General features: G+C 38.4%; 1 protein-coding gene across 5 annotated transcripts; it reads right to left on the bottom strand.

Moving 5' to 3' along the window:
* Nucleotides 1–283: 283 nt before the first annotated feature.
* ZNF658 (zinc finger protein 658) lies at nt 284–19416 on the bottom strand. 5 transcript variants are annotated; one of them, XM_024754204.1, is made up of 6 exons: nt 19322–19406; nt 17410–17453; nt 16547–16605; nt 10914–11040; nt 10560–10670; nt 284–3551 (listed from the first exon to the last, which is right to left on the bottom strand). In XM_024754204.1, exons 3-6 carry the CDS (start codon nt 16559–16561, stop codon nt 1213–1215), a joined length of 2592 nt encoding a protein of 863 aa, XP_024609972.1. In that variant the 5' UTR covers nt 16562–16605; nt 17410–17453; nt 19322–19406; the 3' UTR covers nt 284–1212. The 5 variants fall into 5 exon arrangements, with proteins under 5 accessions (XP_024609972.1, XP_024609978.1, XP_024609964.1 ...); XM_024754210.1 differs by lacking the exon at nt 17410–17453 and having other exon boundaries at nt 10560–10655; nt 19322–19416; XM_024754196.1 differs by lacking the exon at nt 17410–17453 and having other exon boundaries at nt 19322–19416.
* Nucleotides 19417–23659: the final 4243 nt, after the last annotated feature.

The following is a 23659-nucleotide window of genomic DNA, read 5'->3' on the forward strand; positions in this document are numbered from 1 at the left end:
TAAACACACAAGAATGCTTGAGAAATCTGATGGATGTCCCAGAAAAACAAGACCAGACTAATATTCAGACATAGCAGGCAGGCTATATTAGATACATATATATGGCATCAAGCTTTTAGAGCAAAGCCAACAGAAGGACATAGACTGTCACTCAAAAAAAGGAAAGGGACAGGTCCAGAGCAGGTTTGGCTACTGCCTTCTACTAGAACTCACCAGCAATAATGAATCCTCTGTTACACAGACTCATACAGATGTACCACATAGCTCGGAGACTAGTCAAATATTTATTGGTGTTGTCCACAGAATTCAAGTTATCCCTCCATCTCAAAAACTTCACATTCCATAATGAGTTTGTGTACAGGAAAATATATTCTTACAGTTTCTATAAAACTTAATATTACATATAAAACACAAATTTTGGTACATCAGTTCTGAGAATTTTATTTTCAATTCTGAAACTCATACATTCCCTCAGAAAAAATTTATCTGAAGCAAACTCAGTAATTGTTAAAAAATGTCACTTATCAAAATATAAGATTTTAGTCTAATCTTAACTATTTGATGTTTAAAGAAGTTTACTCTGCAGAAAAGACTTTTGTGTTTTTCCCTGAGATTTCTGATTTTTATTGAAGCCTTCTGATCATTTAGGATATTGACAGAAGTTTTCTTCCCCATGAAAAATCTCTGATACAAACCTATAGGTTAAATTCTTAAAGGTCTTCTGACATTTATTATATTCATTGGTTTCATCCAACTCAACAAACAGTTGGCTAAGCTATATGCATTTAACCAACAGGCCAAAATCTTTAAGAGCTCAACAGAATAAAAACTTAATTCTGGCTTAAAAAAACAACAAAAAAACAATTGGTGAAGATCTGTCAGTGGAGAATTGTTTCACTCAGTTATTGACTCTAGCTTCTTTCACCTTGTGCTCTGCCATATTTAATACACAGCACCCAAGTCTGCCATGGAAATCTCTCAATTCCAGTATAACACAGGATAGGAAGAATGTAAGGTGACTTATTAAGGCCATTTATTACTTAAATGTAATAGCATCATACTCCATGACCAGCCCCACCCAGACGAAGGAAAAATTGGGAAACTAAGACAAGCTATGTGCTCAGTGGAAAAGTAAACAGTTAAGGAAAATAATTTGCCAGTCTATGTGACTTGAGCTTTTCTACTGTGTTAACTAATAAGGTGTAACTTCCCTTAGCACATCCCAAATTCATTACATGCAAGCGTTTTCTCTCTGGAGTGCATTCTGGTGTGATGTACTCTAAGAGCTGCCTTACGGACAAAGGTTTTTCCACATTCATAACATTTGTAGGGTTTCTCACCTGTGTGAATTCTCAGGTGTACTCCAAGAGTTGAATTTTGGGCAAAAGCTTTCCCACATTCATTACACTCATAGGGTTTCTCTCCTGTGTGAATTCTCTGATGTGCACTAAGGTGTGACTTCTGAGAGAAAGTTTTCCCACATTCATTACATTTGTAGGATTTTACACCTGTGTGAATTCTCTGATGTACTCTGAGGGTTGAATTATGGGCAAAAGGTTTCCCACATATGATACATTCGTAAGGTTTCTCCCCTGTGTGAATTCTCTGATGTGCACTAACATACGACTTCTGGGAGAAAGTTTTCCCACATTCATTACATTCATAGGGTTTCTCCCCTGTGCGAGTCCTCAGATGTGCTCTGAGGTGTGATGTCTTGGAGAAAGTTTTCCCACATTCACTACATTCATAGGGTTTCTCCCCTTTGTGAATTCTCTGATGTGCCCTGAGGGCTGAATTATCTGCAAAAGTTTTCCCACATTCCTTACATTCATAAGGTTTCTCCCCTGTGTGAGTTCTCTGATGTGCACAGAGGTGTGTCCTCTGGGAGAAAGTTTTCCCACATTCATTACATTCATAGGGTTTTTCTCCTGTGTGAATTCTTTGATGGACAATGAGGGCTGCCTTATAGACAAAAGTTTTCCCACATTCATTACATTCATAAGGTTTTTCCCCTTTGTGAATTCTCTCATGTCCACTGAGGTATGATTTCTGGGAGAAGGTTTTCCCACATTCACTACATCCATAGGGTTTCTCACCTGTGTGAATCCTCTGATGTGTACTAAGACGTGTCTTCTGGGAAAAAGTTTTCCCACATTCATTACATTTGTAGAGTTTCACCCCAGTGTGAATTTTCTGATGTGCTCTGAGGGTGGAATTATGGGCAAAAGTTTTCTCACAGTCATTACACTCATATGGTTTCTCACCTGTGTGAATTCTCTGATGTGCTCTGCAGGCTGAATTATGGGCAAAAGACCTCTCACAGTCATTACAATTGAAGGGTTTCTCCTCTGTGTGAATTCTCTGATGTGCTCTGAGGGTTGAATTATCAGCGACAGTTTTCCCACATTCATTACATTCATACAGATTGACTCCCATATGAGTTCCAGGATAATGAATAGGATGTGAATATGAACAAAAGGATTTCCCACATTCCTCACATTCATAAGGTTTCTCCCCTGGGTGGGTCCTCTGATGCTGAATGAGGTGTGCTTTCTGGTAAAATGATTTCCTGCATTCAGTAAGTTCAAATGACTTCTCTCCTGTGTCACACTGCTGATGTACACTGAGGGCTGAGTTCTGATGGGAGGATTTCTCATATTTATCACATTGATAGAATTTCTCTTCTTTGTGAATTCTCTGATGTACTGTAAAGTCTAACTTCTGGTAGAAGGTGTTTGTAAATCCATTATAAACACAGAATGTATCTCTAGTTTGTGTCTTCTGATGTACTATACGGCCTGAGCTCTGGCTCAAGTTTTCTTCACACTTACTGCTTTCAAAGGCACCTTGTCCTGTAACAGTTCTCTGAGGCTGAGTGAGGGGTGAATTCCTACTGAAGTTATTCCCACTTTCATTACATTCATAGTGTGCCAAAGCCATGTGAACCTCATTGTATTCACAGGATTTACCACATTCATTAAGATCAAAGCATTTCTTCCTTGTGCCAGTTCTCATGTGGTTAAAAAGAGCTGCTTTATCACAATTTCCCCTAAATTCATTATCCTTACAGGATTCCTCTCCTTTTACTGAACTCCTAGCTGTAACACAGATGGTCTTATCATGTAAGACTTTTCCATATTCATTACATTCAAAAGATTGCTCCAGAGTTTGAAATTTATGATGATCTTTCACATAACTGAGAGCTTTCATATTTTCATTATATTTGTAACACTGCTCTCCAGTATGAGTTTTCTCACGCTGAATATCCAGCTGCAACTTCTCACATACATTTATGTAGTCAGTCTTGTTTCGTGAATAATTCCTATCACTAAGAATTAATTCAGAAACAACCGGCAAATTCATTCTACATGAGTCATGTTTAGAGGGCATTTTTCCTGAAAAATCTGGAGTTATACTAAGATGAAATGGTTTCTCTAAAGCTTTCTGCTCTTCTTTACTCAATATTTTGTTATCAGTGAATACTACTTGCCACAGAGGTTTCTCTTGTTTTTCCTGGTTCTCCTCAATATGGACATCAACTCTGTAACATCCTAAAATGAGAAAAATTGAAAACATCTTATGAACCCTACATTTCTTATGGAGAGAAGCTTAAGGTCATATGTTTTGTTATTTATTGTATCTATTGTTTCTAGTCATATTTCCAAAGATTAATAATTCCAGAGAAAGACAGACACATACACTCAATCTCTCCTCATCCATGTTATTAAAAAAAAAAAAAAAAAAAGATATTATTTCCAGTGCTGGCTGAGATGGAGAAGCCTCATTTTTCCAAGGTCCACCCTCTTACAATTAAAATTTCCTGGACAAAAAAAAAAACATACAAACAAACAAATGAAGATGCTACAAAATGGAACAGAGGTGAACTTTACAAATGACATGGCAAAGAATTCCAAGGCTTTTCTTTCTGCTTCCCATATACCTTATATGGGGTACTGTTGTGCTGGAGGAGCCTAAAAAACAAAGTCAACAATAGGGGGAGATAATAAGAGCTTCAAGAAAAATCTGTTCCTTCTCAGTCAAACATTTGAGAAAAAGGTGGTCCCACAGAACAGAAAACTTTTTGACAATATTCACCCTACTCAAGCCAAAAAGAAAAAGGAACACTCTTCCCTATGGTTCTGCTACAGATATAAAGGATTCACACACTCTTCCAAAATTTTCCTCTATGAGCCAAACCAACAGCTCACAAGAAAGATCATGAATTCTGAGAAAGTTCAATTCATGGGACACTCTATGAGATGGTAACAGCAACCACCACCAAAATTCTGCCTGGAACCATATTCCTACTGACTCTATGGACTCTGCAAAGTCAAGAGCAACAAATCTGTTGTTTTAGGGCACTGGTAGCAACTCATAGCAGGTACACGAAGGAGAGAAGGAAAATAAAGAACAGAAACAAGAAAAGAAGCAGGAATATATGGTAGGCCCAATATTACAGCTAGAAAAGATGAAGTAGGACTTGTAAAAATTACACCCTCAAACTCAAGAATACAGCATAGTTAAAAACAGGTGAATTCACATTATTCTCAAATGTTTATGAAGCATTCATGAAGATAGACCATATTCTGGACTGTAAGACAAATATTCACAAATATAAAAGAAGTCACATACAGTATAATCTCAAGCCATAGAGAAATCATCATACTAGAAATCAGTAACACAAAATTATCTGGAGAAATACAAAATATTTGTAAATTCATAAGCTTCTAATTAACCCATAGGTCAAAGAGGAAGTCTCACAGAAAATTAAAGTATTTTACATATATGAAAACAAAACTGTCAAAAACATATAGAAATTTGTGGGATGCAGCTAAAGTAGTACTCAGAAATAAATTTATAGCTTAAAAATTTTATATGAGAAAAGAAAGCCCTCCAACAATTACCTAAGCTTCTACTTTAAGAAACTAGACAAAGAGAAGGTGAATCTAAAGAAAGCAAAAGAAAAAATAATAAAGATTAGAGAAAACAATAAAATGGAAAACAACAGAGAAAAATCAATCAAACCAAAGCTTATTTATTTAAACATTTTTTTAATGATAAAAACCAAAAGAAGAAAAAAGACATACATTATCAATATCAGAAAGAATGCAGAAGGGGATATAACTACCGACACAACAGACATTGAAGGGATAATAAAAGATTAAGAGAAACTCTATGCCTATAAATTTGACAACTTACGTGAAACAGACAAACGTCTTGAAAAATAAAACAACTAAACTCACTCAAGAAAAATGAAATAACCCAAATAGATCAGTAATTAAGAAACTGAATATATGGTCAAAAAAACATATACTTCCAAGAAACAGCTCTAGGATCAGACTGTTTTAACTAGTGAGTACCACCAAACATTTAAATAAGAAATAATACCAATTTTATATAGTCTCTTCTAGAAAATACAAGATGAGGGAATGTTTCCTAAATATTTTGAGGCCTGTACTATCCTCACAGCAAAACCAAACAAAATAATTCAAGAAAAGAAACCTAGTGACCAATATATCCCTAATGACATCAGTGCAAAAGTCCAGAAAAAAAAAAAGTAGCCAAAAGAACAGCAATATATAAAAATAATAAATCAGGATCAAGTGGCATTCATCCCAAGAATGCAAACTGTTGGCATGTTTTTTTAAAAACCAATCAATCTAATCCATTATATTAATCCTCTATGGAATTAAAACTACAAAATCATACAAATTCTGGCAAAAAAATTTCACAATATTCAAAATCCATTCATTAACCTAATAAAGGGAATCTATAAAAAGCCTGCAGCTGACATCATACTTAAGAGTGAGAGAGTGAACACTTTAACCCTAAGATTGGGAAAAAGACAAGGGTGTTTACTCTTAGCACTTCTACTCAAACAATGCAATAAGGCAAGAATAAAAATGAAGATACTGAGTAAGTCTACACAGAAAAATCACATGAAGATCTTTTAAAAAGCTCCTTGAACTAATAAGTTTTGCAAGGGCAAAATATAAAGCCAATATACAAAATCCAATCACATACAAACAATGGTCAATTAAAATGTGAAACCAGGTAAATAACACGATTTACCATAGCACTAAAAAAACAAAACCCCAAAAAACTTGGTATCTGTATGCTGCAAAAACAGTGATAAAAGAATTCAAAGAAATCCTAAATAAAGCCTAAATAAATATGTTGTCTATCAATTGGAAGACTCTATATTGTTAAGATGCCATCTTCATTCTTCCTTAAAACTTTAAGCATCTTATATCTGTTATATATATATGTACTATATATATGCATACATATGTATGCATATGCATACATATGTATATGTAAATATACATATTTAACTGTACTTAGTGGATGCAGTAGGAAAGAATACATTTACTCCATCTTTTCCTTGGTTAATGCTTTTCATATCTTATTAATGCCTTCCTTAAACAGAGTCATAAACATGTTTTCCTTATCATATAGAATATTTTTAGTTTTGCTTTGATAATCAGGTTTTTAAGCCACCTTAATGCAGTTTTTTGATTTGATCCATAAGGTCACCTTGGGATTCTTTCTCCACTTTTCTGTGGGGTAGTGCCACCTGTCAAAGACCAGCTGTATATAAAGTACATTTTTTTCTTGAGCTTTCTCTTCTGTTTCACTAATTTATTAAACTATCCCACTCTCGGCTCCATAATACTTAACTACCCTGAGATTTACATAAAGCCTTGATATCTGGAAGAGCAAGTCCTTCCCACATCACTCTTCATTATGAATGGGATTTAGTTTGATATTGCATTAAATCTTTACTAATATACCCCCACTTGAACTTATTCAGTTCTTCCTTTCCTTTGTCTTTGTTAGGGTTAGCTAAAGTTTAATCTATTTGATTTTTATTCTAAGAACCATTCTACAATTTCAGTTTTCCAGTTTATTAATATTTTTGGCTATGTCGTTTTTTTGTTTTATTTTGCTTAGTTGTGGTATGCGGGATCTTCATTGTGGCATGTGGACTTTCATTGTAGCATGCGGGATATTTCGTTGCAGCATGCGGGATCTTTGGTTGCAGCATGTGGGATCTTTCATTGTGGCATGCGGGTTCTCTCTCTAGTTGTGGCATGTGGGCTCCAGAGCACGTGGACTCTGTAGTTAGTGGCATTCAGGCTCTCTAGTTGAGGTGCGTGGCCTCAGTAGTTGTAGCGCATGGGCTTAGTTGCCCCATGGCATGTGGGATCTTAGTTCCCCAACCAGGGATTGAACCTGTGTCCCCTGCATTGTAAAGCAGATTCTTTACCACTGGACCACCAGGGAAGTCCCCAGTTTATTAACTTTTAACTTCACTTTTAAGTTCTGTTTTCATTAGTATATTTTTGTTATTGTTTTTGCTTAATTTATTAACATAAATATGAGACTAAAAATTTACCTGTCAACTATTTAGCTATCTCATAAGGTTTCTAACATGTAACATTTACTACTATTTTATAAATGTCATGCAATTTTGGATTTGGTTTTCTTTTATGTACTATTATTTAAACAGATATTTTTTTTAATTTTCACGTCCAAAGAATTTTTTTTTACTCATTTTATCAATTTCTAGATTTATCAAACTATGTAGAGAAAATATTATCTGTGGTGATTTTAACTTGTTCGATTTATTGGTATTTACTTTTTAGACTAACTATATTTTCACTATCTTATGAGTATATTCTACGGGAAGCTGAAAGGCTTGTTATTTGATTTCAGCATACATATACACAAATGTTTCATTTTAATAAAATTATCATTTATATCTTCTATAGGCATACATTTTAATGTCCACAGTATCTTATTATTTAATGAGATATAATATCCTACTCCTAGTGAATTTTAAGTTCTTAGAACTCCATTATTTTGTGTTGTTTTTTTGTTTTGTTTTGTTTTGTTTTTTCTGCGGTACGCAGGCCTCTCACTGCTGTGGCCTCTCCCGCTGTGGAGCACAGGCTCTGGACATGCAGACTCAGTGGCCATGGCTCACGGGCCTAGCCGCTCCGTGGCATGTGGGATCCTCCTGGACCAGGGCATGAACCCACGTCCCCCTCATCGGCAGGCGGACTCTCAACCACTGCGCCACCAGGGAAGCCCCCTATTTTGTGTTTTATGATCACTGATATAGTATTCTTTGGTGCAGTCACTCCAATTCTTAAAGATTTATTTTAACCTGTGCTCCTGAGCTAGAGGACTTTCTTTTAAGTTAATGTATTTATTGCCTAAATTCAAACTTCAATAATAGAATATGAAACTCTGAATTATTTTTATTGACTAAATAACTTTATCATGTTTTTATTACAATCTTTCTAAGACACTTATTTAGGGACAACTTTTTTAGCCAATCAGTATGATCCAATCATTTACATTTAGTGACTGGGAGATATTCTTCATCTAAATAATGTCAATCTTTATGTTATGGCTATTTAAATGGCTTCACAATGGATAAAGAAGATGTGGTACATATATACAATGGAATATTACTCAGCCATAAAAAGAAATGAAATTGAGTTACCTATAGTGAGGTGGATGGACCTAAAATCTGTCATACAGAGTGAAGTAAGTCAGAAAGAGAAAAACAAATACTGTATGCTAACACATATATATGGAATCTTAAAAAAAAGGTTCTAATGAACCTAGGGGCAGGACAGGAATAAAAACGCAGACATAGATAATGGACTTGAGGACACGGGGAGGGGGAAGGGTAAGCTGGGACGAAGTGAGAGAGTAGCCTTGACATATGTGCACTACCAAATGTAAAACAGATAGCTAGTGGGAAGCAGCTGCATCGCACAGGGATATCAACTCAGTGCTTTGTGACCATCTAGAGGGGTGGGATAGGGAGGGTGGGAGGGAGATGCAAGAGGGAGGGGATATGAGGATATATGTATACATATAACTGATTCACTTTGTTGTACAGCAGAAACTAACACAACATTGTAAAGAAAATATACTCCAATAAAGGTGTTAAAAAAAATGGCTTCACAAACTTTTAATAAATAAACTTTCAATAAATACATTTAAGGTGATTTTATTCTTTTACTCCAGGAATTATTTTGAAATTATAACTTTTGAAATTCCTGGAATTATTAGTTTAGACAAAGGTCATTAAGCACATGAAAAGATGCTTGACAGAATTAGTGATCACGGAAATTGTTATGGACAATTTGTTCAATATGTTGAAGCCCTAACCCCAATGTAACTGTATTTGGAGATAAGGCCTTTAGGGAGGTAATTAAGGTTAAATGAGTTCATAAGGGTGGGGTCCTAATTCTATAGGACTGGTGTTCTTATAAGAAAAGGAAGAGACATCAGAGCTCTCTCTCTCTCCATGCATGCACAGAGGAAAGGCCATGTGAGGACACAGTGAGAAGGTCATCTGCAAGCCAGGAAGAGAGACCTCACAAAAAAAATCAACCCTATTGCCACCTTATCTTGTACTTCCAGTCTCCAAAACAGTGAGAAATAAATTTCTTTTGTTTAAGCTATGGTATTTTGTCATGCCAGCCCAGCTGACTAATACAGAATTGCAAATCAAAACCTTAATAACATACCACTTCACATCCATTGGGATGGCTAGAACAAAAATAAGTGTTGGTGGAGATGTGGAGAAATTAGAACCTTCACATGCTATCATCAGGAATGGAAAATGGTGCAGCCACTTTAGAAAAGTCTGGTAGTTCTTCAGAGTTACCATATAACCCAGCAATTCTACTCCTAGGTATAAACTCAAGAGAAATAAAAACATATGCCCATGAAAACACTTGTTAATAAATGTTTATATCAGCATTACTCAATAATAGCAAAAAGGCAGGATCCCAAATGTCCACTGACTGATGAATGGACAAACAGATGTGGTATATCCTGACAATGTTATATTATTTTGCCATAAAAAGGATTAAGTACTGATACAAGCTACAACATGAACCTTGTAATGCTAAGTGAAAGAAGCCAATCACAAAATACCATATAATGTGTGATTCCATTTATATGAAATGTCCAGAATAAACAAATCTACAGACAGAAAGTAGATTAGTGGTTGCTAGGGCTGAAGGGGACAGGGAGAGAGGGAGGTCATAGCTGAAGGGTATAGGGTTTCCTTTTGAGGTGAAGAAAACTGACTGTGGTGATGGGTTTTTTTTTCTTTTCTTTTTTTTTTTTTGCGGTACGCAGGCCTCTCACTGTTGTGGCCTCTCCCATTGCGGAGCACAGGCTCCGGACGCGCAGGCTCAGCGGCCATGGCTCAAGGGCCTAGCCACTCCGCAGCATGTGGGATTTTCCCGGACCAGCGCACAAACCTGTGTCCCCTGCATCAGCAGGCGGACCCTCAAACACTGCGCCACCAGGGAAGCCCTGTGGTGATGTTTATACATATCTGTGAGTCTATTAAGAGCCAGTGAATTGTACACTTTAAATGGGTGGATTGTATGATATATACAATTGTATATTGAACTGTATCTTAGTAAAGCTGTTTAAAAGAAAAGAAAATAAACTTTAAAAAGTGGTCCCTTCTAAAGTCTAACTACCCCAGGTACTTCCTTGTGTCAACGCTCACTCACCTGGATACTTCTGGTTTAGGAATTCTTCCTCTGAGGGCCAGGGCTCTTCACCGTGCTCCAACTTGAAGATCACCTGGGGTTTGATAATGCAGTACCCTGCAAATGTAACAACTAAAGCTATATATAGACCAGAACCATGGGCATTTCTGAAGGTGAAGCAAAATGAATGTGCTCATTTGAAGTTTTCAAAGGGAAAGTAATGACACAGTGTTTCTGTTTCTGTAAAGGTCTCAGTTACCTTAAACTTCTTAATCAAAGCCTGAACAACAATCTCTATAAATGGTTCATGTGTTTTGATAATTTAAAAAAAAAAGAAAATATTCCAGAGGGAGTCACATGGTAAGGTCTGCTCACCCAATGAGACGAGGTGGCTGTAGTTCTCCAGCATCACATCTTTGTACAGGGTCCTCAGAGCAGGGCCTACATACTGCCATTCATCCTGGGTGAACTCCACAGTCACATCTTCGAATGACACTGATCCCTGTAACAACAAATTTTGTTCAAAAGTTCAAAATTAGTTGAAAATTATTATTTCTCCTGTTTAGTTTTAAGGCTTTAAACCAAATCATTATAAAGAACGCTTATTTTTGACCTAGTTTGTCTCTAACTTTGGAGTTACCCAATTAGTTAAAAAGATTTTAGCAATTCATTTTTAACTTAATTCATTTATATATATTTACAAATTACAGATTTTTTTAAGATTAAAAAAACTCAATATAAAGAGACTTATTACAACTCTTCTTCTATATCCCAAGGGATTATACTGGGTATTCTAGATAATTCTAGAATGTCCATCTCTCTTTGGACATCATCACTGTAAATAATGGGAGACACGTTAGAGATATACATAAGTTGTAGAGATATTAGACATGATGGAATTTATGTATAAATAAATGTATAGAACTCATGAAGAGTGAAGAACAACGTACCAAGGATGGGTGTGAAAGAACACTATCAACACTGAAGTAACAGATATAGGAATAGGGATATAATCAGACAGCAGAAACAGCAACCAATCTGATAACTACTTTCTTGTGTAGCTACCCATCTAGCAGTATGAGCAGCTTCCTTAATGCTGGTTCCAAACACTGATATTTGGGAAATAAAGGGAAAGAAATGTGTTAGAAGTTTTAGTGAGATAGATCTGTTCATGTTGCTACTAAAGGGTCTGTGAAACATAAAGCTGGAACAGTCCCTTAAGCGAGTATACACATAGTTTTAGAACACAGAAGGGAGGTCAAGGATGAAGACAAGCTTTAAGGAACTACTAGCAATTTAGGTGGTAACTGAAGTTATCCGAGGCAATCAGACAACAACTTGAGCACGTACAGATTGAGGAAAGAAAAGTATCAAAAAACAGCGTTTGAGAAACCATGAATATTAAAGAGGCTGGCAGAAAAAGTAGAGGTCACAAAGCCAGAGGAGAAGTTTTCTGGAAAGTAATTATGAGAGAACAGAGTCTTAGAAACTGAGAAAAAGGAAAGTTTCCACAGCAAAAGACTTCAAAGAGGCTGGCAGGAGGGAGAAATAGTAAGTAGCTAATTCAATGGGTATGAAGTTTCAGTTATACAAAATCATTAAGTTCTAGAGATCTGCTGTACAACGTTGTGCCTATAGTTAACAATACTGTATTGTACACGTAAAGTGTATTAAAAGGGTTGATCTCAGGCTTCCCTGGTGGTGCAGTGGTTGAGAGTCTGCCTGCTGATGCAGGGGACACGGGTTCGTGTTCCGGTCCGGGAGGATCCCACATGCTGTGGGGCGGCTGGGCCTGTGGTCCATGGCCGCTGAGCCTGCGTGTCCGGAGCGTGTGTTCCACAACGGGAGAGGCTGCGGCAGTGAGAGGCCCGCATATCGCAAAAAAAAGTGTCGATCTCATGTTAAGTGTTCTTATCACAATTAAAAATAGGAAGAGGGCTTCCCTGGTGGCGCAGTGGTTGAGAGTCCCCCTGCCGATGCAGGGGACACGGGTTTGTGCCCCGGTCCGGGAGGATCCCACATGCTGCGGAGCGGCTAGGCCCGTGAGCCATGGCCACTGAGCCTGCGCGTCTGGAGCCTGTGCTCCACAGCGGGAGAGGCCACAGCAGTGAGGGGCCCGCGTACCGAAAAAAAAAAAAAAAAAAGGAAGAAACAGAACTAGATTAAGAGGTAAAAGGACAGAAATAGCCTTTCCCCAGTGTTATTTATGCAATTATTTGTTCATTCATGTCTTCAGTGTTACTTAGTAATTACCTCCTGTGTGAAGCTCAATGTTAGCAGTTGGTAACTATCAATAAAATAAATGAATAAAAGAACAGAAACACTTCTCATAAATTTTTTTTAATCTAAAAGAAAAATAAAGACAAGTTAACTGTATTTCCCAAAATGAAAAAAATTAATGAGAAAAGTATCACTGTCTTCATTTTTGCCAATCTCTTTAATATCTGAGGGAGGGAGAGAGGGAGAGAGGGAGAGACATCTTTCGCTCCCTCCATCACTCTGTCCCTCTCTCTCTCTCCCTCCCTCTCCCTCTCCCTCCATCTCTCCCTCTTCCTCTCTCCCTCTGCCTTATCTCTGCCTCTCTGCTTCGAAGACGAATTAAAAAATAAAACTCAGCTGAATTCAAAAAAATAAGCTAACAAGTGACATAAGTGAAAATGATGAAGTGGGATCCAAGAAAATTTTCTCCTCCATAAAAGCAATGAAAAAAATGGCAAAAATTGTAGAAGTTAATAAAGGCAATCTACAGATCATTTATACAAAGGGAAAAAAAGGCTGAAGCACACTAAGAAAGTGATATTGTGTTCTTCTAACTTACCCTGTTTCCATTCCTCTCTCGCTATCTCTGAAGTAGTTTAAGAACCAACAGTCTGCAATCACAGTTAAAATTAGCAGCCTGGCAACCACAGGAGCAGCAGAACTGGGTTGGAGTTCTGTCAAAGCCTCACTCCAAGAAAACTCATTACTTGCTTCTGTTTGGAGGTTTCCTGAAAGACCTCACTTGCAAGTATGTCTTTATTTGAGCTAACTCAGAGCTCACATAGTATGAAAAGTCTTATCTCAGAGGCATTTGTCAAAAACATTTAAAGGCATTTGTTTAACTTAGTGGCTACCTGAGGCAGTGTTTAACAGTTGGGGCAACCAATGGCCTAATCAAAAAGCTTAAAAGGAAAAGCTGAGGAATGAGATGTCTATAAAGGTTCTGAAAAACTCCCATATATTCCTGAGAATCTAAAAGGGTACATACATGCACAGAACTGTGCATATGCCCAGGGCTATGAGCATGCTCCAGAAAGATGTGAGAAGGCCCTAAGCTCTCACCTCTAGGTAATCTTGAGGTTTGGTGTAAGAAGGAAGTGAAGGCTGATACAGAGTTGTAAACTGCCTGTCTGACTGTTGAAAGAATGCCCCGACATGCACAGAGCCCCTTAGCAAAAACTGGGAGACCTCCTGGTTCCAGGCATTTAAGGAATTTCTATAGAGACTTCAACAGCCACAGATGACAAGAAATACAGGCTGTACATAATTAGCTCACAAAAGTCACTAAGCAAATACATTTCAACAATGACCACAATGGAGGGGAGAAACTCAGATTCCTGAGGTTGCTATTTTATTTAAAATGTCCAATTATCAATACAATACGAAAGTAAGACACATATGCAGGAAAAAGTGTAATCAATAGAAACTGCTCCTGAGGAAGATGTTAGACTTACTAGGCAATGACTTTAAATTAGCTATTTTAAATATGGCCAAAGACCTAGTAAAGGAAATAATGTCTAAGGACCAAAGGAAAAGTATGTGAACTATATTTCACTACTTAAAGAATATCAGTAAAGAAACAGAAATGATAAATAAAAAAGACTAAACAGAAGCTGAAGAGTTGAAAAGTATAAAAACTGAAACAAAACTTTCACTAGAAGGGTTCAACAGAAGATCTGAGCAGGTGAAAGTAAGTATGAACAAACTGCACAATATGCCTATTGAAATTCTACAATATGAGAAACAAAGATAAAATAATGACAAAAAATAAACTATGGGGTAGCATCAAGTTTACAAACATGCATAATGAGAGTCCCAGACAGAGAGGAGAGAAAAGTCTGAAAGAACACTTGAAAAAAATATTGACCAAGAAGTCTCCAAATCTGATGAAAAACAATAATCTACATATCCAAGACACTCAACAAACTCCAAGTAGTATAAACCTCGAGTAAGAGATCCACACCTGGACACAGGATAATCAAACTGTCAAAAAGACAAGAACTCAATATTGAAAAGCATTAAGAAAGAAGTGACTCATCATGTACAAGAGTAGTAAAAGCTGATTACTAATCAGAATCCATGGATGACAGAAGGCAGTGGTATGACATATTCAAAGTGCTGAAAGAAAAAGGCTGTCAACCAAGAATTCTACACCCAGCAAAAATGGAAAAATTAAAACTTTCCAGATAAGAAAAACCAGAATTTGTCACAGGCAAAACGGCCCTATAAGAAATAATACAGGAAGTCATTGAGCAAATCTGTAGAGACAGAAAGTAAGTTAGTGGTTGCTTGTGGCCTGGGGGTAAGGGGTGTAATGGGATTACAGGAGGGGGATAGTTGTATGTAGTGTATATACACTATAGTGTATACAGTTGCTTTTTAAGGTAATGGAAATGTCCTAAAACTGATTGTGATGTGTGCACACATCTGTGAGCATACTAAAAAAATGAGTTTTTTTATACTTTAAATAAGGGTGAATTGTATGGTATATGATTTGAATCTCAATTAAGCTGTTTTTTTAAAAAAATGAGAGAGGATGAAATCATTCTGAGACAAAAGAGAAGATTAAAGGGCCAAGCATGGAAATGGGATAAGCCATGTAAAAGGACATGGAAAACAAGATGACTCCATGAAGACATTAGCAGGGGAAGGAAAGAGCCAGTGGAGGGTGTCAGACACTAACAGAGAAACTTTCCAGAATGATAATGTGAGAAGTAGATGCAAGCACTACAGAGAAGTCCAAGGGAAATGATTAGACAAAACTCAATGGATTTGATTATAATCAAGTGTCTGGTCACTGGAGATCACAGGCAAGTGGTGAGAGGAACCAAGGCATCATGCAGAAAATTGAAGTGTGAATGGGAAGCGCTGAAACATTTGAAAGAGAACAGAATTTTAAACTGTCTGCTGAAAAATCTGAATATCATGGGTACTTGAGATATTTATGGAGAGTAAATTTAAGAATATTCAGTTGATTCATCAGAAAAATGTCTAATTCAACCCATGTCTGAGTTTCTGAAAAACAGTACTAACCGAGTTCTCATTTAGCTTTATGCCTTCTACTTTTATTGAAGAACATGTGGAGGCAATATTCTATCAATCCTAGGGTTATCACCAGGAAGCTGTTAACTAAATCACCTATTTGAAGAATAACAAAGATATGTTTTTATCTTCGACTGCCTTTACTTTCTATGAGGAATCAGTTGGCTTTATCTTCCCACCAATGTGAACCTTTAAAAAAGTGTTGTCTGTCTGACACTCTGACATGGCTACCAAAAACCTCAGAAATAAATTTGGAGCTCCAATTTGATAAATTTGTAATATCAGAGGATCTGCTTATATCCAATACCACCTTTGCTCTTTGCTTTGTTATGCATCTGTACAGTTGACCCTTGAACAACTCGGTGGTTAGGGGCACCTGCACTCTGCAGAGTTGAAAATCTGCATATAACATAGTCAGTCCTCTGTATACACGGTTTCTCCTTATCTGCGGTTCCACCTCCCTGGATTCAACCAATTACAGATCATGTAGTACCATAGTTTATCGTTAAAAACAAAAAAAAACCAATCCACATATAACTGGATCTGTGCAGTTCAAATCTGTGTTGTTCAAGGGTCAACTGTATTTCTACACGTTCCCTGAATACATCTGATTCATTTCTATTTCTACGTTTCCATGTTAATGTATAGACACTTAAACCCTTATAAAATCCATTGCAAAACAAACAGGTTATTAAAACTGAACTCACCTGAGCTATGTTCATTTTCTACTGCTTCTGGAAAAATGTAAAGAACTGTGAAGGTTCAGCTGGGGAAGAGGAAAAAGAAACGGGGTCATGAAAAACCTACTCTGCCTTACAACTCCTATATTCATCTGCCTAACAATCTCATAACACCAGCTGGAGAAAAGGCTTCCCCATGGGAGAATGTTCCTTTCAACATTCTTGAGAAGGGACATGAAAGACCATAGAAAGGTAGCACCACCTGAACATGTGCATCTCTGATATGATTATGTTGGTCTTAACCTTGCATTTTCACTGAGTAAGGTAAACTGCTTTTTATCAATGAATTAACAATTTATATTCCCTTCTAATAATAAACAACAATAAAAACAACAACAACAAAAGTAAAACAACAGAGGATTGGTTAAACAAATTCAGGTACACCAGGGGTGACATCCTCTACCTTCATTAAAAATAATGTTGTCAGGCTTCCCTGGTGGCACAGTGGTTGAGAGTCTGCCTGCCGATGCAGGGGACACAGGTTCGTGCCCCGGTCCGGGAGGGTCCCACATGCTGTGGAGCAGCTGGGCTCATGAGCCATGGCCGCTGAGCCTGCACGTCCAGAGCCTGTGCTCCACAACGGGAGAGGTCACAGCAGTGAGAGGCCCACGTACCGCAAAAAATAATAATAATAATAATAATAATAATGTTGTCAAAAAACTACTCAGGCTGGATTGTTAATCAAGTTCTTGTTGAGTTTACAACTTGAGTTAGAGCTGAAATAAAGATGGAATGCTCTATGCAAGAAATATGTTTTTTAATCCTTTGTTCTAAAATAGTTACTATTTCTAAAAAAAAAGATATTTTGGTAAGATGCTTATAGTACTTACCTGTGTAAGTAAATATCATTGTGCTTGGTTCTGCCCTGGTGACTCTACAAAAAACACTCATTTCAGTATTTTGGGGCTTCCAAAAGTGTCCAATATAGAAAACCTTCTTCTACTACCATTTTATTATTCTCTATGTTCAAATACATAGAAAAAATTCTCTATGTTAACGTCCATCACCAAATGTGGCATCTAATGCTCATGGTGTGAGAGCAGCTCAGAATCTGAAAAGAGTGAGGGGAAAATGAAGGAAATGGGGTGCTGTTTAGGATTTCATCAACTCTGGCTGCTTATACCTTCCCTGGACATCATGTCCTTACCAGCCATCCAGTAAAGTGCCTTTTCCTGTGTAGCTTGACAGTCACCCATACCTCTCAATCCCAGATTACCACCTTCTGCAAGTTGGTCCACAAGTGTCCACTGTCACAGTCTGTGATGGCTTCTAGATGCAACATCATCATCAAGTCTGACTGACCAAATCTGACTCATGCTATACAAGGATCAAGAACTGCTTCTGGTGGAGCAACTCAGAACCCTCTCCTTTCTAGAACTTTTTGCCTCTGCTCTGAAGCTCTGTCAGAAGAGCTGTTCTTCCAAGTGGCATTTGTTCTTTCCTGCTTTAAAAGAGCTACTTTGGGGGCTTCCCTGGTGGCGCAGTGGTTGAGAGTCCGCCTGCCAAGGCAGGGGATGCGGGTTCGTGCCCCGGTCCGGGAGCATCCCACATGCCGCGGAGCGGCTGGGCCCGTGAGCCATGGCCGCTGAGCCTGCGCGTCCGGAGCCTGTGCTCCGCAACGGGAGAGGCCACAGCAGTGAGAGGCCCGCGTACCGCAAAAAAAAAAAAAGAGCTACTTTGCCCCAGAGGGCAGAGAAACAAATTCACTTTATTTGAAACCTTCACCTAACACTCAAAATCTCTTTGGGCATTCACTAGAAATGTACTAACTAGTATGGAGCCATTAGCTGCGTTCAACTACTACACCCGAAGTGTGGCTAGTGACACAAGTCTAAATAATATTTTGGATGTACTTAATTAAATACACCAGTAAAATTAACTTCACCTTTTTAATTTTTACGGCTACTACTGAAAAAAATTTAATTACATTTGGTTTGCATTATCTTTCTACTGGCCAGCACTGCGTTACATTATCAGACTATTCTTTTGAGAATGGAAACAGCCTGGACAGTTCAGTAAGGTTCAAGGGCCTCATTCTGAGAATCCACAAATCCCAGTAAATATTTCCCACATGGCGACATTCTGTCTGCATTCACTTCACAATCATGTCCCTGGGAATTTGAGGACAGGCTGCCAGGAGCTACTCCACAGGTTGCAATTCTGGGTCTGAGGCAGGGAGGATATCAGAAGGAGCAAGAGATAGGGAGTAAAATCTATTTGTATTTGCATCCTAACTCTCATCTACCAGCTTGTATCCTGGGCTATATCATTCCGCACACACTAAATTCCTTTCATTTTTAAAAAATGGAGTGTTTATAAAGACAAGTAGACTTGTTGTGAGGGTTAAACGAAATACCAAACAAAGGGAACAAAGTGTCTTATGACAGCAGCTTACACAGTGATTATTACAATCACTTGACAAAATGTTTTGTAGATGACACCTTATTTAATTCTCAGAATAACTGCACAAGCTACTATTAGTAGCCTCCTGTTCATCGCGAACGTTATAAAGTTGCATTCTCCGCCCGCGCCTGGCCGGCACCAAACACCTCCTCTAGACATGGACTCAGCCTCACCTGCACTCCTGGAGCAGGCAGGGCCGGACCTGCCCGGGCTAGCGGGCTGGGGGAGGGGCGGGCCCGCCTAGAGGTTCCCGGGACTTCCCGCTCCCGTCCCCCGCACACAAGCCTACCGGACCCAGCAGGACCCCAAGCCGCGCGGAACCGGACCCCGTGCTCTCACCTCCAGTGGGCAGCCTTGGCTTCAGCACCAACCCAAAGACGGGAAGACCTGGCTCTTTTTAGGCCGGAGAGGTCTTACGGCAGCAGGCGGGTCGGGACGTGCACATGCGCAGAGTGAGCTCTGAAAACCCATTCCCTGAGGCCTGAGATGTGGGCCCATAACATTCAAGACTACATTTCCCATAAGCCTTTGAGAGCGTAGGAAGTAATTTTTGAAGCATTTCCGCTTGGTTAGTAAACTGAAAGTCTTAACGTTTGGAGCTGATTCGTGGCGACTTTGCCTGAATTCGCAGTGGTATGAGTTAGACTTTATGACATAACAACATATTGCAGTGTGGTGTTCCATCGGATCGTGGTTGGAAAAAAATAACAGTGCAATAGACAACAATTTGGGAAATATAAATATGGACTAGGTATAAGAAATATTAAGGAAAATTAACATTACTTTGGTTAGTGTGATAATATTTGGACGATGTAGGAAATTGCTCTTATTTTTTAAAGGTACATACTGAAATATTTACAATTATGAAATCATGTATTTGTAATTTACTTTTGAAAAATTCATCAAAACAGTTTGAGGAAACAAATATGGCAAAATGTTAAGAATCGTTAAATCTGTGTACATGATGCTCATTTTACTATTTCTATTATTCTGAATGTTTGAATTTCTTTTTAACATACCGTAAAAGACGTGTGGCTAGGGCTGGGAACCTTGGGGAGGAGGGTTAGGGAGAATTTACTGCCCCTCCAGAAGTGTACCTTTTAAAATCAAGCTGCCAGGAGCATTGAAGTTACACACAACTATCTGTTATGAATACGACTGTGAAATAGAACAAATATTAGAAAATGGAGCCAGTATTAACATAAAAGAGTAAATTCTGTGATCAGCAGCAGGGAGGAGGAGGAAGTAAGCTAGTTGTTCAAAATTATACAAGTAATACTTGAAAGTATGTACAACCCCAAATGAGGAAATCATTATCAATTAATAATTGTGATCAATTACTAATCTGGCTTGTATAGTGGAAATTATGTTCAGCTTTATAAAACTGCCAAACTATCTTCCAAAAGTGGGTGTATCATTTTGCATTCTCACCCGCAATGAATGAAACTTCTCTTGCTCCATATCCTCACCAGCAGTAGGTGTTGTCAGTGTTTTGGCTGTTGTACATTCTAATAGGAGTGTAGTGGTATATCATAATTTGCAATTCTGTAATAACATCTGATGCTGGAATTCTTTTTATATGCCTATTTGCCATAAGTGGATCTTCCTTTGTGAAGATATTACATTTGAATTGTTATTTGTATATTTTACATAAAATCTTTAGTAGATCTGTCTTTTGCAAATATTTTCTCTCAGTCTGTGACTTGTCTTTCCATTCTCTCACAGAGCAGAAGTTTTTAACTTTGATGAATTCAAACGATTCATTCATGGTTTGTGCTTTTGATGTTATCTAAAATTTCATTGCCAAGCTCAGGGTTACCTAGACATTTTATTCTGTGTTATCTTCTAAAAGTTTTATAGTTTTGCATTTTAGTTTTAAATTTATCATCCATTTTGAGTTAATATTTGTGAAAAGTATAAGGTCTGTGTCTACATTTATTTATTTTTGCACATGAATGTCTAATTGTTCTAGCACATTTGTTGAAAAGACTATCTTTTCTTCATTGAATTGTCTTTGCTTCTTTGTCAAAGATTGGTTGATAATATTTGTGTGAATATATTTCTGGGCTCTCTATTCAGCTTTAATAATCTTTCTGTTGATTCTTTCTCCTGTATCACACTGGTTTGACCCTGTAGCTTTATAATAATTTTTGAAGTCAGGTATTTTCAGTTCTATGACTTTGTTCTTAAATATTGAGTTGGCTATTCTGGATCTTTTCCATTTCGATGTAAACTTTAGAATCAAGTTTTTGGTGTCTACAACATAAGTTGCTGTGATTCTGACTGAAATTGAGTTGAAATTATTGATCAAGTTAGTTGGAACTAACTTCTTAACAATATTGAAACGTACAAGGGGACCTTCAAGGTGGCAGAGGAGTAAGACGTTTAGATCACCTTCCTCCCCACGAATACATCAAAAATACATCTAGATTTGGAACAACTTCTACAGAACACCTACTGCATGCTGGCAGATGACCTCAGACTTCCCAAAAGGCAGGAAAATCCCCACATACCTAGGTAGGGCAAAAGAAAAAAGAAAAAACAGAGACAAAAGAATAGAGATAGGACCTGCACCTCTGGGAGGGAACTGTGAAGGAGGAAAAGTTTCCACACACTAGGAAGCCCCTTCACTGGCAGGGACGGGGATGGGGGGGCAGGGGGAAAGCTTCAGAGCCATGGAGGAGAGCGCAGCAATAAGGGTGCAGAGGGCAAAGCAGAGATATTCCTGCACAGAGGATCAGTGCCAACCAGCATTCACCAGCCTGAGAGGCTTGTCTGCTCACCCACTCGGGGGGGCGGTGGCTGGGAGCTGAGGCTTGGGCTTTGGAGGTCAAACCCGAGGGAGAGGACTGGGGTTGGCTGCATGAACAGAGCCTGAAGGGGGCTAGTGCACCACAGCTAGCCAGGAGGGAGTACGGGAAAAAGTCTAGACCTGCCTAAGGGGCAAGAGACCATTGTTTCAGGGTGCATGAGGAAAGGGGATTCCTTCCCTGTGTGCCCACAGAAGACAGAGAACTGCCTAAACGAGCTCCAGAGATGGGCACAAGCTGTGGCTATCAGCTTGGACCCCAGACACTGGCATGAAATGCTAACACTGCTGCTGCAGCCACCAAGAATCCTGTGTGCAAGCACAGGTCACTATCCACACCACCCTGGGTAGCTGTGCAGCACACCACTGCCAGGGCCCCATGATCCAGGAACAAGTACCCCAGGAGAACACACGGTGTGCCTCAGACTGTTGCAATGTCATGTTGGCCTCTGCCGCCGCAGGCTCACCCCACATTCTAATTATAATTACCGTACCCCTCCCACCACAACATGAGTGACCCAGAGCCCCCTAATCAGCCTCTGCTTTAACCCCATCCTGTCTGGGCGGGAACAAATGCCTGAGGGCAACCTACATGCAGAGGTAGGACCAAAACCAAAGTTAAGCCCCAGGAGCTCTGCAAACAAGAGAAAAGGAAATTCCTCCATGCAGCCTCAGGAGCAGCAGATTAAATCTCCGCAATCAACTTGATGTACCCTGCATCTATGGAATACCTGAATAGACAATGAATCATCCCAAAACTTAGGCAGTGGACTTTGGTAGCAACTGTAGACTTGGGGTTTGCTTTCTGTGACTGATTTGCTTCTGATTTTTAGGTTTCTCTTAGTATAGATTTTAGCACTTGTTATCTTTGGTGGATTTGTTTATTAGTTTGGTTGCTCTCTTCCTTCTCTTTTTCTTTCCTTTTTAAATATTTTTTTATTTTAATAATTTTAAAAATATATTATTTTTTTGTTTTTGTTTTTGTTTTTTATACTTTTTTTTTTATCTCTTCCCCAAACAATCTCCTTCTGCCTTAATTGTCCAAGAATGTTCACAGCTTACTCAATCCAAAGGGGTCAATTTAATTTTGAGCCTGGAACTATCTGGGAATGACTGTTCCACTGGAGGAAGCTATTGCTTCATTTTGCACAAGGTTTGGGGATCAAGACCTTGCCTAAGGCTTTAATAGTCATTGGTCTAAAGCCAATCATGTTGACCTCCTTTCCTTTAACAGATATTTTCTTACATGTGAAAATGTGACTTGATTCAGGCAATCAACTATGAGCAACAGGCTCTAGAGAGTTCTCAGAAATCTTTTCCTCACAGACAGTGGTATGGTCTGCAGAGACAGATGGTCCCCCATCCAAATACTGATTTGGATGTAAAGATCAATGATGTCACAGACACACCAAGATTGTATGAAAAGTTTATTACTTACATAAATGAGGTCCTTGGGGAGAAAAGAACAGGCCTCTCAAGATCTAAAATGGCTTGAGAGAGCAAGGAAAGGAGACTAGCCTGGGTTATTATTGGCGGTTAGAGAGTGGGTTTGGGTGAAAATTTCCAAGCCTCAGTAGGGTACATTTTGCTGCCAGTACCAAAAAGAATCACTCAGGCTTTCTTATCAGCTTACCTAGATGTGGGCACAAAGGGTAGAGGGAGAGGTGAAGCTTAAAAGCTGTCATCAAACATTAAAAAATGGTGTCGGACTCTTTATTACAGAAAAATACTCAAAAGAAATAAACTGTCCTTTGCTTCATTTAGTCATTATTATAGACTGTAGTGTAGTCTCTCATAACCATAAAAAGAGCTCTAAGGTTAAGCCAACATGATGAGTAGATATAAGAGTCTTGTTGTCATTAGTTCAT

Source organism: Neophocaena asiaeorientalis, unplaced genomic scaffold, assembly GCF_003031525.2.
Source record: "Neophocaena asiaeorientalis asiaeorientalis breed wild unplaced genomic scaffold, Neophocaena_asiaeorientalis_V1.1 scaffold989, whole genome shotgun sequence".
Taxonomy (NCBI): Eukaryota; Metazoa; Chordata; class Mammalia; order Artiodactyla; family Phocoenidae; genus Neophocaena; species Neophocaena asiaeorientalis.